Source organism: Ovis aries, chromosome 17 (assembly GCF_016772045.2).
Source record: "Ovis aries strain OAR_USU_Benz2616 breed Rambouillet chromosome 17, ARS-UI_Ramb_v3.0, whole genome shotgun sequence".
Classification (NCBI taxonomy): Eukaryota; Metazoa; Chordata; class Mammalia; order Artiodactyla; family Bovidae; genus Ovis; species Ovis aries.
Genome location: NC_056070.1, coordinates 62,135,307 through 62,149,851, shown reverse-complemented (window position 1 = coordinate 62,149,851; position 14,545 = coordinate 62,135,307). Strand labels below are relative to the sequence as shown.

The 14,545-nt window shown below is 47.5% G+C and overlaps 1 protein-coding gene across 10 annotated transcripts in view; it reads right to left on the bottom strand.

Annotated features, from left to right (window-relative positions):
- Positions 1 to 14,545, bottom strand: part of HECTD4 (HECT domain E3 ubiquitin protein ligase 4) — a 165,985-nt gene that overhangs the window by 17,641 nt on the left and 133,799 nt on the right. For all 10 annotated transcript variants that reach the window (XM_027956603.3, XM_042234681.2, XM_042234682.2 and 7 more), the window contains exons 53-61: positions 13,501 to 13,638; positions 11,770 to 11,906; positions 9,404 to 9,564; positions 7,434 to 7,615; positions 5,732 to 5,937; positions 4,978 to 5,108; positions 4,481 to 4,686; positions 2,554 to 2,733; positions 197 to 1,503 (exon numbers count right to left, since the gene is read on the bottom strand). In XM_027956603.3, coding sequence (XP_027812404.2) covers positions 197 to 1,503; positions 2,554 to 2,733; positions 4,481 to 4,686; positions 4,978 to 5,108; positions 5,732 to 5,937; positions 7,434 to 7,615; positions 9,404 to 9,564; positions 11,770 to 11,906; positions 13,501 to 13,638 — 2,648 coding nt within the window. The remainder of the gene's footprint in view (positions 1 to 196; positions 1,504 to 2,553; positions 2,734 to 4,480; positions 4,687 to 4,977; positions 5,109 to 5,731; positions 5,938 to 7,433; positions 7,616 to 9,403; positions 9,565 to 11,769; positions 11,907 to 13,500; positions 13,639 to 14,545) is intronic.

Genomic DNA, 14,545 nt, shown 5'->3' with positions numbered 1-14,545 from the left:
GCTCAGAGATGTGACCTCAGACACAGATAACTAACATGATAAATCATTGCTGTTGCTAACAGCTGCCTCAGGCAGCCCCATAAGTGCTCCGATGTCACCTATTAGTCCCTAGGAAACAATAATGCAAGGCGTAAAGAGGCTGGGGGGATTCTAACTGCTCATGATTTAAGTGGTGGCCAAGGCATGAGGTGCTGACCTCCACGACCGCAAAGCCTTTGATGGGGCGTGCTGCAAGGGGCTGGTTGTCCAGGGACGTGACTGTGTACATGGAGCCCATGTCTGACACTGAGGCTGTCTCTGCGTTGTCCAGTGGCTCGCCCAGGCTCCCCAGGCTGCCCAGGCTGCCGGTGCTACACAGGGAAACGTCCAGGCTCTCCTGGCTGGACACCACATGGGGCTCCAACAAGCCTGCAGGGATGGGCAGCTCCAGGCCTGCAGGCAACGGATCCACAGAGAGGTCACTGACTGTCTGCGAGATGCCCTGGGAGCTGCAGATGGAAGCCTGGCTGGTGGACGCGGATGCGCTGATACTCATGGCGGGGGTCAGGCTGCTGGATGTGCTGACCTCCAAGCTGTCCGTGCTGGGGAAGCCGAGGGTCTTTTCCGGCTCGGCTTTCCCATCACCCCCCTCGGCCTTATCTTTTGGCTTCTTGGGGTCTTCGTCCTGCAGGGGGATGTAGATCTCGTCCTTGAAGACCCCGCCGTGGGCATTGCAGGCCTTGCGGATGGCACCCCTGACGATGCCCTCGTCCAGGTGGGTGGGGATCCCAGAGATCACCAGCAAGCGGCTGTGGGCGGTGGGACCCACCAGGGCCTGGCAGGCGTCGGCGATGGCGTCACTTGTCACGCCCAGCCCCTGCGGGTCCTTCCTGGTGAGGTGCCGGAGGATGATGAGCAAGGTCAAAGCACGATGGAACCACAGCATGTCCTCGGGCTTGCTGCCCCCAATGCTCAGCACGGCGGGGTCCGAGTCCACAGAGCGCGAGGACTGGCGCTTCCCGGAGGAGGAGGCCTTTTCCCGCTTCATCTTGACTTTCTTCCTCTTGGACAGGAGGCTGGGGCTCTGTGGAGTCTGTCCTGGGGAAGACGACGAGGAGGATGACGAGTCGCTGAGGTTCGGGGCGGTCGCTGAGGTCACCCCACTGGCGGTGACACTCATGTTGGTGGGCAGGGTCACCTCGGCCACCGCCAGGCAGCCCTCCATGAGTGCGTGGAAATACGTCGAGAACCGGCCCTGGTCAGCAGCTGCCGTGGCCCCCGCGCCTCCGCAAGCACTGCCCGAGACCCAGCTCTGCGTCTCCTCGTCGTACAGCTTGTGAAGCTCCGACTGCAGGGCCATCAGCATGGCCAGGCAGGGGTTCAGCTGGAGGGCGATGGACGAGGACAGGCCGGCTGGGTGCTTCCTCTGCTCTAGGCTGTGCACCGTGCGCAGGAGCTCTGCCAGGAGGTGGAAAACCAGCTCCTTCACGCAGGCTGCCATGTCTGTGGTCCAGAGGAAGTTGCCTGAGGCAAATGAAAGCAGTCATCACTTAAAACAATCACCTATACAGAGCTTACTATGCGCCTGGCACTGCTCTGACAGAGTAGATCCTCACAGCAACCACATGAAACAAACATACATCCTTCATCCTCATTTCACAGATGAGGAAACAGAGGCTCAAAGAGCCAAAGGACTCACATGGCTGCTACACAGTCACACGGTCTCACAGGGCAGACCGACGCCAGGGCTGGTGGCCCTAACCCCTGTGCCACCTGACTACATGGAGTCAGTTTCTACAGCTCTGACCTCCCAAGTCAGTATTTTATTTCTCATAAAGTTATTAAGTAGGTTGGTGACAAACCACTTTCCTCTCATATCATCTGTCTGAACCCCTGAGGGCATATGAGTTTGCAACATGGTTTCCCCTCTGACACTGTATTATGAAAAAACACAGAAAAGTTGAACAACTTGTACAGTAAATATTTAGATGCTCACCACCTACGTCCTACCATTAACCTTTGCTGTGTTTGCTTTATTGCACATCTATCCATCCCTCTATTCATCTATAGACTCACCCTAGATTTTGATTATTTCAGAATGAATTGTAGGTATCAGTATGTTTTATCCCTAACCACTTAAGCAGACACATCATTAAAGTTCAATATTTAGAAAACTTTTGAGGTCAATTTATAGGCTAATTTCACAACTCTGTAAGTTTACCATTCCGTGAGTTTTGCCTAAATGCAATCTCTCTTTAACCTTTCAGGAGCTGTTACCATGTTTGCAGGTGATAGGGGGCATGGAAGTGAACACCGCCATAGAATCAAAGTTACAATAATGGCATATGTTTGTGTTTGAAAGCAAAGAAGGATCAAATTAATCTTGTTTTCCTAGTTAGATGCCACCCTTCAAAATAACGACAATATCCTGCAGATCATGGATGTGGAAGTCTAACCTCCACTCAGTTCTCCAGGCCCACTTGACAGCAGCTCGTGAGAGGTATCGCTCCTCCAGGCCACTGTGGCCACCCCCAAGCAGCTTCCCTGGCCGATCCCGGGGATGGCGGGCCTCACCGAGCAGCTCCACCACTTGCAGGAGGACGGACGTCGGGATGGTGTCAGGCTCGTCTTCAGCTCTCCCTTCGCCATCCTCTGATTTCCAGGACAGCAGCTGCTCGGCGAAGGCCATCGCCAGGGGGAACTCGAGGGGCAGGGAGTGTAACACCAGCACGGCTCCGGGCGGGGGAGACACCCCTAGAAGAAGCACCCGGAAGGAAAGCTTGTGATTGGCAGCACCTGATCAAAACTAGCTGGTGAGAAAGACCTGCCAGGTGTGAGCAGAGAAACGAGGCCTGTCCACTCCTGCGCTGGGGTGAGAAGAAACCTCACTCCCCACCTGCCAGACAGAGTCCGCTGCAGGCAGAGGAGCAGCGGAGGATGACCTCCAAGGAGTCCACTTGCTAGTGTGAGAACAGGACAGAGGGGATAGGGAAGGATAAACATCCCTTGGTCAGTCAGATACCACCCAGCCCAATGGCCTGATGTGGAGACAGAAGTCAGACTTTAAGAGATGCTTCATTGGAATGGTCCTGGCTTGGTAAAGAAACAACCAGCTCCTTGGTGTGGCTGCAAGCCCATGGGAGCATCAGCTTATCTTAGGCTGACAGAGCAGACCAGTGAGGAGGTTCCCAGACTTCAGGCACTACCAGGGCTTTGATTCTTTTTTACCACCTTGCATTACTGCGATGATCTAAATCTGACTGAAGCTGTTTACAATGAGAGAGAAAGGCTCTGAGGCCAGAACCCCATCATAACCTGAACTGCACCCCCACCCTCTCTGTAAGCAATGGTCACACGTAAGCTGAGGGGGACTTCTCTGGCAGTCTGATGGTTAGACCCTGCACTCCCAGTACAGAGGGCTGGTCAGGGAACTAAGATCCTACCTGCTGAACAGTGTGGCCTACAAAACAATAAAACCAACAAACAAATAGACAAAAACCCATAAGCTGGGCTACCGGGGGTCTCTGGCCAGATCAGGAGGAACCATGCTGACGGCTCTGTACTTTGGGGTGAATGTGTATTTAGGGAGTGACAGCAGGACAGAGATCCTCTATGTTTACACACAATTTCAAAACCAATGTGGGCAAAACACAGTGAAAAAATTAGACCCTAAAAAAAAAGAGATCATAAAGTTGTTTAGCATTGACCAAATCTCTTAAGAAATGTCCTTTCACTTTGTTCCCCAAAGATGCAATGTCCCCAGGACTGGGGCTGTGCAGAAGCCAAGGCCCAATTTTGGCTGAAAGTTCAAAGACATCTTTATGACTGTCACCAGCAAGCACCTGTCTGTCTTTTTCTGTCCAACCTGCCAAGGACACGCAGTGGAAGTCTGAGAGTAGGTTTTCCTTCCTCTGTGTGCTGACTCAGAAACAGAGTCAGCTGGCCCTGGTATATAAAGTAGACAGCCAGCGACAGTTGTCAGGACTTACAGAGGAGGAGCCCTCAGCTCAGTCCAAATCTACAAAGACTTAACAAAGGATGCCAGGGAGACATGGGCCTCCCAGCCTGGCCACTAGCTTTTGTTTATCATTTACGTGGGGAGCGGATAATCACTGAGGCCCGTGCCCCAGGGAGCCACAGTATACCCGAGAGAACTCAGTTTTAATGAGAACTTGAGGAAGGGCAGCCAGGATGGTTATAGCTAAGTGATGGGACTGCTCTGTTCAGGTTATTCTAAACAGCATGTACCCAGCACACACTTGTGAAAGGAGACGAAATCCCCCCGTCATCCGGGCAGCATCTGCCAGGCCTTCCCTGGGCAGGAAAGGGACAACATTTCATTTATTGTCTCTGAAGTACACTGCCCCAAGCAGTCCTATTCTTCACCCATGGGAAATGGGAACACAGCAAGGTAGAAAATCCTTTCAATTTTCACAAGGAAGGAAAGCAGAGAATGACTTCAAATCTGTTCGTATTACCGTGAGCTAATTCAGAGACTTACCCAGTTTGATGTGGACTTTGTCTGTGGAGAGGATCACAGAAGGGTACTGGTTGGTGGTGGGAGGTGGCGTGAGCCCTGTGTTGGCCGGAGATGCGTCCCGCGGGTAACAGACGGCCTCGATGAGGTTCAGCTGGCCGTTTCGCTTCACTTTGTGGCCCAGCCCGTACACCAGCACCCGCGCCCATGGTGCCTTGTACAGAGAGGAACTGAAGAGGAGGTATGAAATTGACCAGAGTTCAGCCAGATCAACAGACACTTTGTTGGGAGAAGCGGGGTGAGAACTGGGCACACATGTCATCCCTACCACGTTTTAGAAGGTCATTCTTCATACAGACTAATTTCTAAAACATGGAAATTAGGGAAGAAGTGTAAATCATTTTCAAATACAGTATGCATTAAAGAATAAAAGCAATGAATTTTCTTTTTCTGTAAGTTTCACCAGAATCTGCCTGACTTTTTCTCTCCCTGTCACCATCTGCTGGAGTCAGGTAACTTACTCTTTGCGGAATCCAGACTGACTTTCTTTGCAAGATACGACAACAAAAGCTGCCCCGGGAAAATTGACGTCCATGTTGACTTTGGACTCGGAAATTGGAAACTCTTCAGAGGGGAACTGCTCTGGTGCTGTCTGCAGAGACATTGAACAGGGAAAACCACAGATTCAACACAAGAGGGCATTTCACCTTCCCAGCTCCCAGGCAGGGGAGAGCCGATACATAATACACACACTTTAACAAGATCAGGAGGACAAAAGAGCCCTCTGGGAGGAAGGACACATGGATTGGACAAGGTAGGGGAGCTGCAGAGAAAACAAGGCTAGTGAGGTGGGGGCTTGGGGAAATTAGTGTTATTTTTTAAAAATTATTTATTTTGCTGTGCTGGATCTTTATCGCCAAGGGGGCTTTCCCTCTAGCTGTGGAGAGCAGGGGCCACTCTCTAGGTGCGGTGTGCGGCTTTTCACGGTGGTGGCTTCTCTTGTTGCAGAGCACAGGCTCTAGGGCACTCGGGCTTCACTAGCTGTGGCTCCCGGGTTCTAAAGCACAGGCTCAGTGATTGTGGCACATGAGCTTAGCTGCTCCATGGCACATGAAATCTTTCCAGATCAGGAATCAAACCTACGTCTCCTGCACTGGTAGGCAGATTCTTTACCAATGAGCCACCAGGGAAGCACCAAGAAAGTGTCATTTTTAGCAGATTTCCAATTGGAACCTGTAATCCCATTTCAGGGCCGTCAGAGCTTTGGACTTTCACCTGCAGGAAAGAGCAGATCTGTTTGGTCAGCTCCAGAAGGCTCTCCTCGCCCTGGTGCAGGGTCCGTGTGATGGCCACGTTGAGCCACTCTCGCACGGTCTGGGAGCTGCCCTGGTAGAAGAGGTCTGTGGCCGAGCAGTTCTGGGAATGGACACAGTGCTGCAGGGACTGCGCCAGGAGGATGGAGCTGGAGCTGATGGTGCCATCTGGGGACGGGAAAGGAAACACAGGCAATGAGGATCACAGCAGCCCAGGGCTGTGAGATCCTGAGTAGCAACGAGGCGCGACCCATCTGGAAAACTGGGATGAGTTAGCTTGGCCTTGCTGCTGCTACTGCTGCTAAGTCGCTTCAGTCGTGTCCGACTCTGTGCGACCCCAGAGACGGCAGCCCACCAGGCTCCCCTGTCCCTGGGATTCTCCAGGCAAGAACAATGGAGTAGGTTGCCATTTCCTTCTCCAATGCATGAAAGTGAAAAGTGAAAGGGAAGTCACTCAGTTGTGTCCAACTCTTAGCGACCCCATGGACTGCAGCCTACCAGGCTCCTCCATCCATGGGATTTTCCAGGCAAGAGTACTGGAGTGGGGTGCCACTGCCTTCTCCAAGCTTGGCCTTCAGTTCAGTTCAGTTGCTCAGTCACGTCTGACTCTTTGCGACCCCATGAATCGCAGCACGCCAGGCCTCCCTGTCCATCACCATCTCTCGGAGTTCAGCTTGGCCTTAGGTCTTGGATAATAGATGTTACCAATCAGATCCTCCAGGGTGGGATTCAGGAATTCAGTGGTCTTTAAATGTTTGCTTTCTTAAGCTACAAAACTGTTTCTTAACATAATAATTTGAGTGGAGGCCCAGGTCTATCAAGCATGTAAAAGAGGATTCAGGGGTTCCCATAGCCTGACCTACTGGCTGCCCAGGTCCACCCTTAGGAATCGCCAGTGTAGCTGAGAGTAGATTTTATAACCCAAGTTAGTCATCGTGATAAAGCTTCTTCCACAGCACTTGGAAGTTTTTCAGGTCTGTTTCAGAGCCTCTAAGTTCTTGGGGGTGGGCCAGTGGACCCCACGTGCTAAAGTCGGCTTGTGGAGATGTTGTTCACAAGGGCACTGGCTGGGACCCCAGGGCTGTGAGATGTCCTCTAGGTTTAGAATGCCATCTGCCCTCTCACTCCTGTTCCCATTGCAGTTGCTAAGAGGTCAAGGGGAACAGGCTGGAGGCCAATGTGCCAGAAGATAGGAGGAGCCCTCTGGTCTTCAATCGGGCTGAGAGCAGAGTCGTCAGTGTTCACCAGGGAGCACCACACCACAAGGGCCCCAAGTTGAGCTGATGCACACAGGCTGGCCCACCAAAACAGCTCTGTTTGAGGTTACGATGAATCAGTTAGATCTCGGGTGGCATTTGATGGCAGGGGCATTTTCTTTTCTTTATAAGCCAAACAGAATGTCTGTAACACTACAGTGACTAGATTTCATAGCTATATTATTTTCCTTGATCCATGATTAGTTTGGGAAGCTCAATGAATGCTTAACAGGTTAGCAATCTTTTCATGCTGTTTATCTATATTAAGTCTAAAGGTCCTGTGATGGGACTCCTCACATGGAGAAGGAGGACACCACGCACACCTCCTGCTCAGCGCCTGGCTCACCCTTAGGGCTATTCTGTCCTGGGTCTGGTGTCTGTGGTGACAGCGGCAAAGGCAAGGTTTACCTGGGAGGGGAGGAGCGAGGAGCTGATTGGACAGCAGCTGCAGGTGCTCCAGGGTAATGTCCCGGATGGCGGGGATGTGGAAGAGGCGGGTAAACAGGTGAGGCAGCTTGGGGGCGAAGATGTTGAGCAGGGCCATGCGGCAGTACAGCCTGGCCAGCGCGGCCTCGCAGCGCAGCAGCTCCCTGCAAGGGAAGGGTGGGGGAGGCGCTGAGCTCTGACGCTCCGGCCACCACATTGGGTGGGCCATGGGCTCCTGAAGAGAAAGGGCCACATCTCAGGCTTCTCTGGCCTCATGTTCTGTGCTCCAAGTTAGATACTTGTGTTTTAAACAAAACAAAAAGCCACATTTAGTTGCCTTTTTTTTTCGGTCATACCTCACTGCATGTGGGATCTTAGTTCCCTGACCAGGGATTGAACTCGGGCTTCAGCAGTGAAAGCACTGTGTCCTAACCACTGGACTGCCAGGAAACTCCCAAATATCAGCAATATTACCACGCACCCTGTTTATGGTCACAACAAGCCCCCATTGGCAAGCTGCACTGGGAGGACTGGAAGAAGAGCTTCTTGGTAGGAGGTGATGGTTTCGGGGCTTTCCAGAAAACAGTGACTCTTACCAATGGGGCATGCCTCTTGCTAAATCTCTGGAAGCTATGCTTGTGGAGTTGTTACAAAAGATGCTGGGTTCTATTTGGGGTGTGGGGCTGTTTAGTCACCACGTGAACATGGCCATGTGAAGTGTATTCCTCACACCTGGGTTGTGACCGGGTGAGAGAAGAGCCCTTGAACTTCTGTGTGGGTGACTTTGACTCCTGCTGAAACACACGCACGCCGCTGCCCTGTGGCATGCTGTGTGGCCCATCCTGGACCTAGGTGAAGCTAGTGCCAAGTACAGCCTATCTGGGTCTCGTGGCCCATCCTGGACCTAGGTGAAGCTAGTGCCAAGTATAGCCTATCTGGGTCTCGTAAAGTTGACTGTCCAGCTGAAATTTCAGACCACCCACATGGGGTGATGAAATATCTGAGTGGAGATGGCAAGGAGGCAGCTGAATACGTGTATCTGGTGTTCCAAGGAGAGGTCTACGCTGGAGATAGATTCAAGCTGCTTCAAAACTGACAATAAAATCAGAAGTTATAATGGTAATGGATGAATGGTATGAAAACAGCTTACGGAAACTTTTATCAGATAGCTCCATTATATTCTCTTCTGAACTGTTTTGAGAATTTTTACAACTGAAAGAAGGAATTCATAGGTGTATGTGAGGGAATTCTGCCAGGTTTTTAGGTGTTAACCCACAGAGGGCAGACACTCTCTCTTAGAGACCCCTACAGGGTGTTGGGCACAGAGCAGGGTTCAAGGCTTTCATTGTCAGATTAACGAAAACGAGCTGGCTGCTCACCCAGTGCCTGGACTCCTCTTGGCTGTCTCTCTTTCTTCTTGGCCGTGTACCATGAGGGATCTTAGCTCCCCTACCAGGGATCGAACCCATGCACCTCGCGCTGGAAGAGTCTTAACCACTGGACCATCTGGGAAGTTCCTAGGTGTCTCTTCTTGACTCGCTTTAGTCTTTAGACTTTTTCTACACTCTCCAAATCTCCAGACATGCTTCCATCATCCTCAGGCCAGGGGACACTGGATCTTGCAGTGTCCTAACCTGCTATCTCACTATTATCTTACTACTACTACTTACTACTACTACTTACTACTACTAGCTGCCTCTGACTTGCCCAACTTTGAAAGAAAAGTCTTCTTTGTCAATGATGAGTAGCACATGTGACAAAACACAGTAAGTGGATTTCTGTGACTTGCTTAGAAAGAAGGGCTCAACTTTACCTATGCTTTTTTAAAAAAACATTTTTTGGCCACACCACATGGCTTGTGGAATTTTAGTTCCCTGACCAGGGATTGATCCTGGGGCCTTGGCAGCGAAAGTGCTGAGTCCTAACCACTGGGCGGCCAGGAATTCCCTTACCTGTGAATTTGGAGGTTGGTATTGTCCAGTGTGACGAGCCCATTGGTGGCAGTCCTTCTGTAGCCTGCAGGGGGCCTTTCCAACATATCAATAGGGTACCAGTATCGGACCAGCACACCTTCACTTCGGAGGTACGTTTCTACCTGAACTAGTTCATTGACCTACAACAGAAAAGAGAAATGTCTATTTGTTTTTTGAGCACTGGTTTGTTTCCCAGTTTTAAAAATACTTATGTATGTATGTGTATCGGTACCAAACTTTTATAGAAGTAAATGCTAGTTTTGTTTCATTTATTGAGCCTAAAATGCTAGTTTCATGTCATTTATTGAGTTTAAAAGTCCAAAGACACCGGGATAGTGTGTTTAGTTTCTTCATACCAGTTGGCAAATTTTTAAAAATTGTTATTGGAGTATAGCTGCTTGAGAATTTTAATTGGGACAATAAATTTAAGAGCTTTAATGTAACCATGAGTCAGAAATTTAAAGAGAATAGTGCTATATTTCTGTAACAGTTCAACATACATTGTTGCCAGGTAAAATTTATATTCATTGGTTTTATGTTAATTTTACAAAAACAGAGGATAGTCTGATAGCTTTATTTTATTGCTAGTAATTTTAAAAAAGTAAGCTCATGCAAGTGCATTCTGGATTCCAATAGCAATGTAATCTTTCTCTGTGTGTGTTAGTCATTCAGTCGTGTCTGACTCTTTGTGACCTCAAGGACTGTTGCCTGCCAGGCTCCTTTGTCCACGGGATTCTCCAGGCAAGAATACTGGAGTGGGTAGCCATTCCCTTCTTCAGGGGATCTTCCTGACCCAGGGATCTAACCTGGTCTCTCACATTTCAGACAGATTCTTTACCATCTGAGCCACCAGGGAAGCCCAATCTTTATTTAGGGATTACTATTGTATTTAAAGTAATAACAAACAATACTATTACTTTTTAAAATAATAATTCTGGTATTTCTTAAGTAGTCTGATTCCCTTTGTTTTAATCTTTATTTAGGGATTACTATTAAAACAAAGGGAATCAGACTACTTAAGAAATACCAGGGAGAAGGCAATGGCACCCCACTCCAGTACCCTTGCCTGGGAAATCCCATGGATGGAGGAGCCTCATAGGCTATAGTCCATGGGGTCGCTAAGAGTCGGACACGACTGAGCAACTTCACTTTCACTTTTCACTTTCATGCACTGGAGAAGGAAATGGCAACCCACTCCAGTGTTCTTGCCTGGAGAATCCCAGGGACAGAGGAGCCTGGTGGGCTTCTGTCTGTGGGGTTGCACAGAGTCAGACACGACTGAAGCGAGTTAGCAGCAGCAGCAAGAAATACCAGAATTATTACTTTAACAAATTTATATTTTTGTAATTTTCCTGGCACACATTTCCACTGCTGAAATATATTGTCAGTTACATACTTTCTAATAACCAGAGTCAGAAGTTTGTATCAGAAAGGAATGGGAGATATTATTGATGGAATTTTCTACTTGGAAGTTCATTCACCTTAGTAAACCACCAGTCAATAGCTTCTCTTTAAAATGTCATGATTTAAATTATGGTCTGGTAAAATGGAGTCAGTTAAAGATGTAAAACCTTTCATTTCAAAGCATCAGTGATAACTAACATTATCTGTATCTGTAGACAGACAGATAACAAAACTTATCTATGTGGTGATAGCTACTTCTTTATCTGTGACTTTTAGGCTTGATCTGTGTATTATTTCTTCGCTTTTTCCTGAATAGGAAGCATAAATGCAAGCACATATATGTAACCTAAGGATCACAGCCTTCAAAGAGGACTCTGTTTTCAAAAGAAAGCTTTAGTATGGCCCTTACTTTCTTCTATTCCTTCTTCCCTGCCACCTCCAACCCCTTGAGAGGGCTCTGCAAAGCCAAGAAGGAAACAACTGATCTAGTTTAATACACACATTTTATAGACGGGGAAATCAAGGCTTGAGAGAACCAGTAACATGATGTAATCAACATAACTATTTCTTCGTATCTGTATAACAACTGTGACAATGACAGATCGTCCATTCAACAAGGCCAGCGGGAGAATTCTCCCTTGGAACTTGGTAGATATAGGCAGGGGCAGATTGAACATGGCTGATGGAAAAAAAAAAAAAAAAACCCTGCACTGGCAGTGTGGTCTGAAGTCACAGACAGCACTGAAAGTTAACAGCTTACACTCTACCATCAACTCTGACCTGGGCCCCTGAGAAAATCTCAGGCAAGTCATCTGGCATGACAGCACTCAGTCTGGTTTCTTTATCCTGACTCTGAAGAGTAATCTACCTGTATAATGACTTTTAAGGTACTTGGAAGCCTGGGCATGAAAGTCTGTGTATATAAAAGGCTGTTCACTCACTGAATCAACATCTAAGACAACTCCATGAAGCCCAAAGGTTTTCAGCATCCCTCGGATAGCAAATTTTGGCAGAGCAGTTCCAACAGTGGTGCTGGCTACGTTATTGCTGTCTGGAGAGCGTGTTACTACTGTGAGACCTGAGGAAAGTAGAGGGGAGAAGATTTTTCAGGAGCAAGTAGCATTAACACGTTGGGACTCTATATATTTTAGGATACAAATAACTCTCCAGCATTTACCAATACCCTCAATTTAGTTACAGCCCCAGAGGAACACAGCTTAGTCTGGAAGATAATAAAACAAAGTGCTGTGAGAACTCTGGCAATTCAACAATAAAAAGACAAGCCAATTAAAAAACAGGCAGAAAATCTGAATATTTTTCCAAAGAGAAAATATATGTACGAAAACATGTTCAACATCATTTGTTTTTAGAGAAATGCAAGCCAAAGCCACAGTGAGATACCACACTTCACATCCATTAAGATGGCTATCATCATAGACAGACAATAGTAAGTGCTGGCCAGGATGCAGAGAAATTGGAATCCTCATACGTGCTGATGGGAATGTAAAATGGTGTAATCACTTCGGAAAACCATCTGGCAGCTCCTCAAAAGGTTAAACATAAAATTACTATATGACCCAGCAATTCCACTGGGTCCATATATTTTCCATATATACCCAAGAGGAATGAAGACACGCCCACACAAAAACGTGTACACAAATGTTCACAGCAGCATTATTCATGATGGCCAAAAGGTAGAAATCACCCAAGTGCCCATCAATTGATGAATGGACAAACAAAATGGAGTATTATCCATACAGTGGGATATCACTTTGCCATAAAAAGGAAGTACCAATGTGAGTTATGACAAGGATGAATTTTGAAAAAGAATTCCATGTGAAAGAGGCCAGACACGAAAGACCACACATTGTATGATTCCATTTTTTTATGAAATGTCCAGCCTAGACAAATCTATAGAGATGGGGAGGTAGAAAGTAGATCACTGGTTGCTAGGGGCTAGAAGGAAGGAGGAATGGGAGTGGTGAGAGTACAGGATTCATTTCAGGGGATGAAAATGTTCTGGAATCAGAGGCAATGGTTTGGAGGCTGCACAACTTTGTGAGTATACTAAAACCACTGAAAGGTATACTTTAAAAGGGTCTGTGAAGTTTTTCTCTCAAACGAAGAGGAATCAAAACAGAAAAGTAAATACATATGCCTGCCCCTGCCCATGAGGTTCTGATATTTTTGTGAAAGTCTAATAATGAGTGGTTTTAGATATTTTTGTGTGCTTTTCTGTATTTTTGTTTCCTCAAAATCTGCAACAGATTTTAAATCAAATGAATATATACCTTCTATAAAATTCTAAAAAGCATAGTACAACTACATATTGATGGTTCATTAGCTGGGCAGCCAGGATTAAGCCTGAGAGGCCTATCTGCAATCCTCCAGCCATGCCCTATTTCTCTGTCTTCAAGTGTTCTGTCTCACCCTGCTCATGCAACAGGTTCTGGGAAAGTGCAAGAGGCCCCTAGAGGCCAGACAAGCATCCAGTTTCCCCACCCGGAGCCAAGGGCCTCACGAGGGAGAGCTCAGGAGAGCTCAAATCACTCAGAGTGAAGAGAGTCACCCTAGGAGAACCAGCAGCTGCCTACTCAAACTCAGGTGTGGGAAAACTCAACTTCTCATTTCAGGGTAAGTTTCAAAGAGGAAGGAAAGGGGGGAAGCAAAACCTTTTCGAACTTTATCAATCGTGAACTTGTTCGCTTCATCTTTAATGTCTTCAATGGTGGGAAGATAAAGGTCTCTTGGGATGCCACCATTCTCCTCGTAGAGGAATTCAACTGTCTGCCGGGCAATATCCACCATGCCTGAAAGACAGAACAGAACTGGTAACCCTCCAGAGAGCACACGATCTTCAGTCCAATCATGACACTGACTTGTACCTAGCATGAAGACAGAAGGGGAATTCATGGGAGCAGGCAGCCTTTTGGGAATGGTAATTGTACAGTGTCTATCAAGTTTAAAATACTCAATGCCCTACTTCTAATAAACTCTCAAGTGTCTCCCACAGAAACACAAGCTTAAGTGTGTAAAGGTACAAGGAACACTCCCGGTAGCACTGCTGCGAAGTATAACCAGGAAAAAAATGGGAAGAACGAGCACAGTCATCTTAAAAATGATCGTACATTATGAAGCAGTCATTTCATTTTAGTCAAGAGAACAAACTACAGGACAAATGGAGAGGAAGAAGAAAGTGAGGGTAGTGCTGTATGTTTTTCTTACTTTATACCTTCTTGTACTGTGTTTGATTATTGCTACAACTGACACAGGCTGCTTATTTAAGAGCAATGGGCAGCTCCATCAGCTTCTTCTATCCAGTACTGAAATTTGCTCTGTTCCTCTTTCTCAGTGGGAGAAAAAACAATTATTAAACCGCCCCCAAAATACACACACACACACATACATATACTGATTAGTCCTGGCACCAATCTGAGAAAAAGGAATTACTTAACTATCACTGGAAATCAGGGATTCAGTGTATTAGCTGGTCAAGAAATGAAGGTCTTTTGGTGGATTTTCGCCTTATTTGTTTCTAGTCTCAGTCAGGACAAAAGTTAAAAGAGAAAGAGCAAGTACTATCTCCCCACACCTTCTCTGACTGCCACGATGATGACAGGAAACCTGATCTGATGCTCCGAGAGAAGGGCGGCTGGGCCTCTCAGGAAAAGGCATTTCTGCATCTCACAAAGCAGGTGTTTCACAGATTAGAAAAAG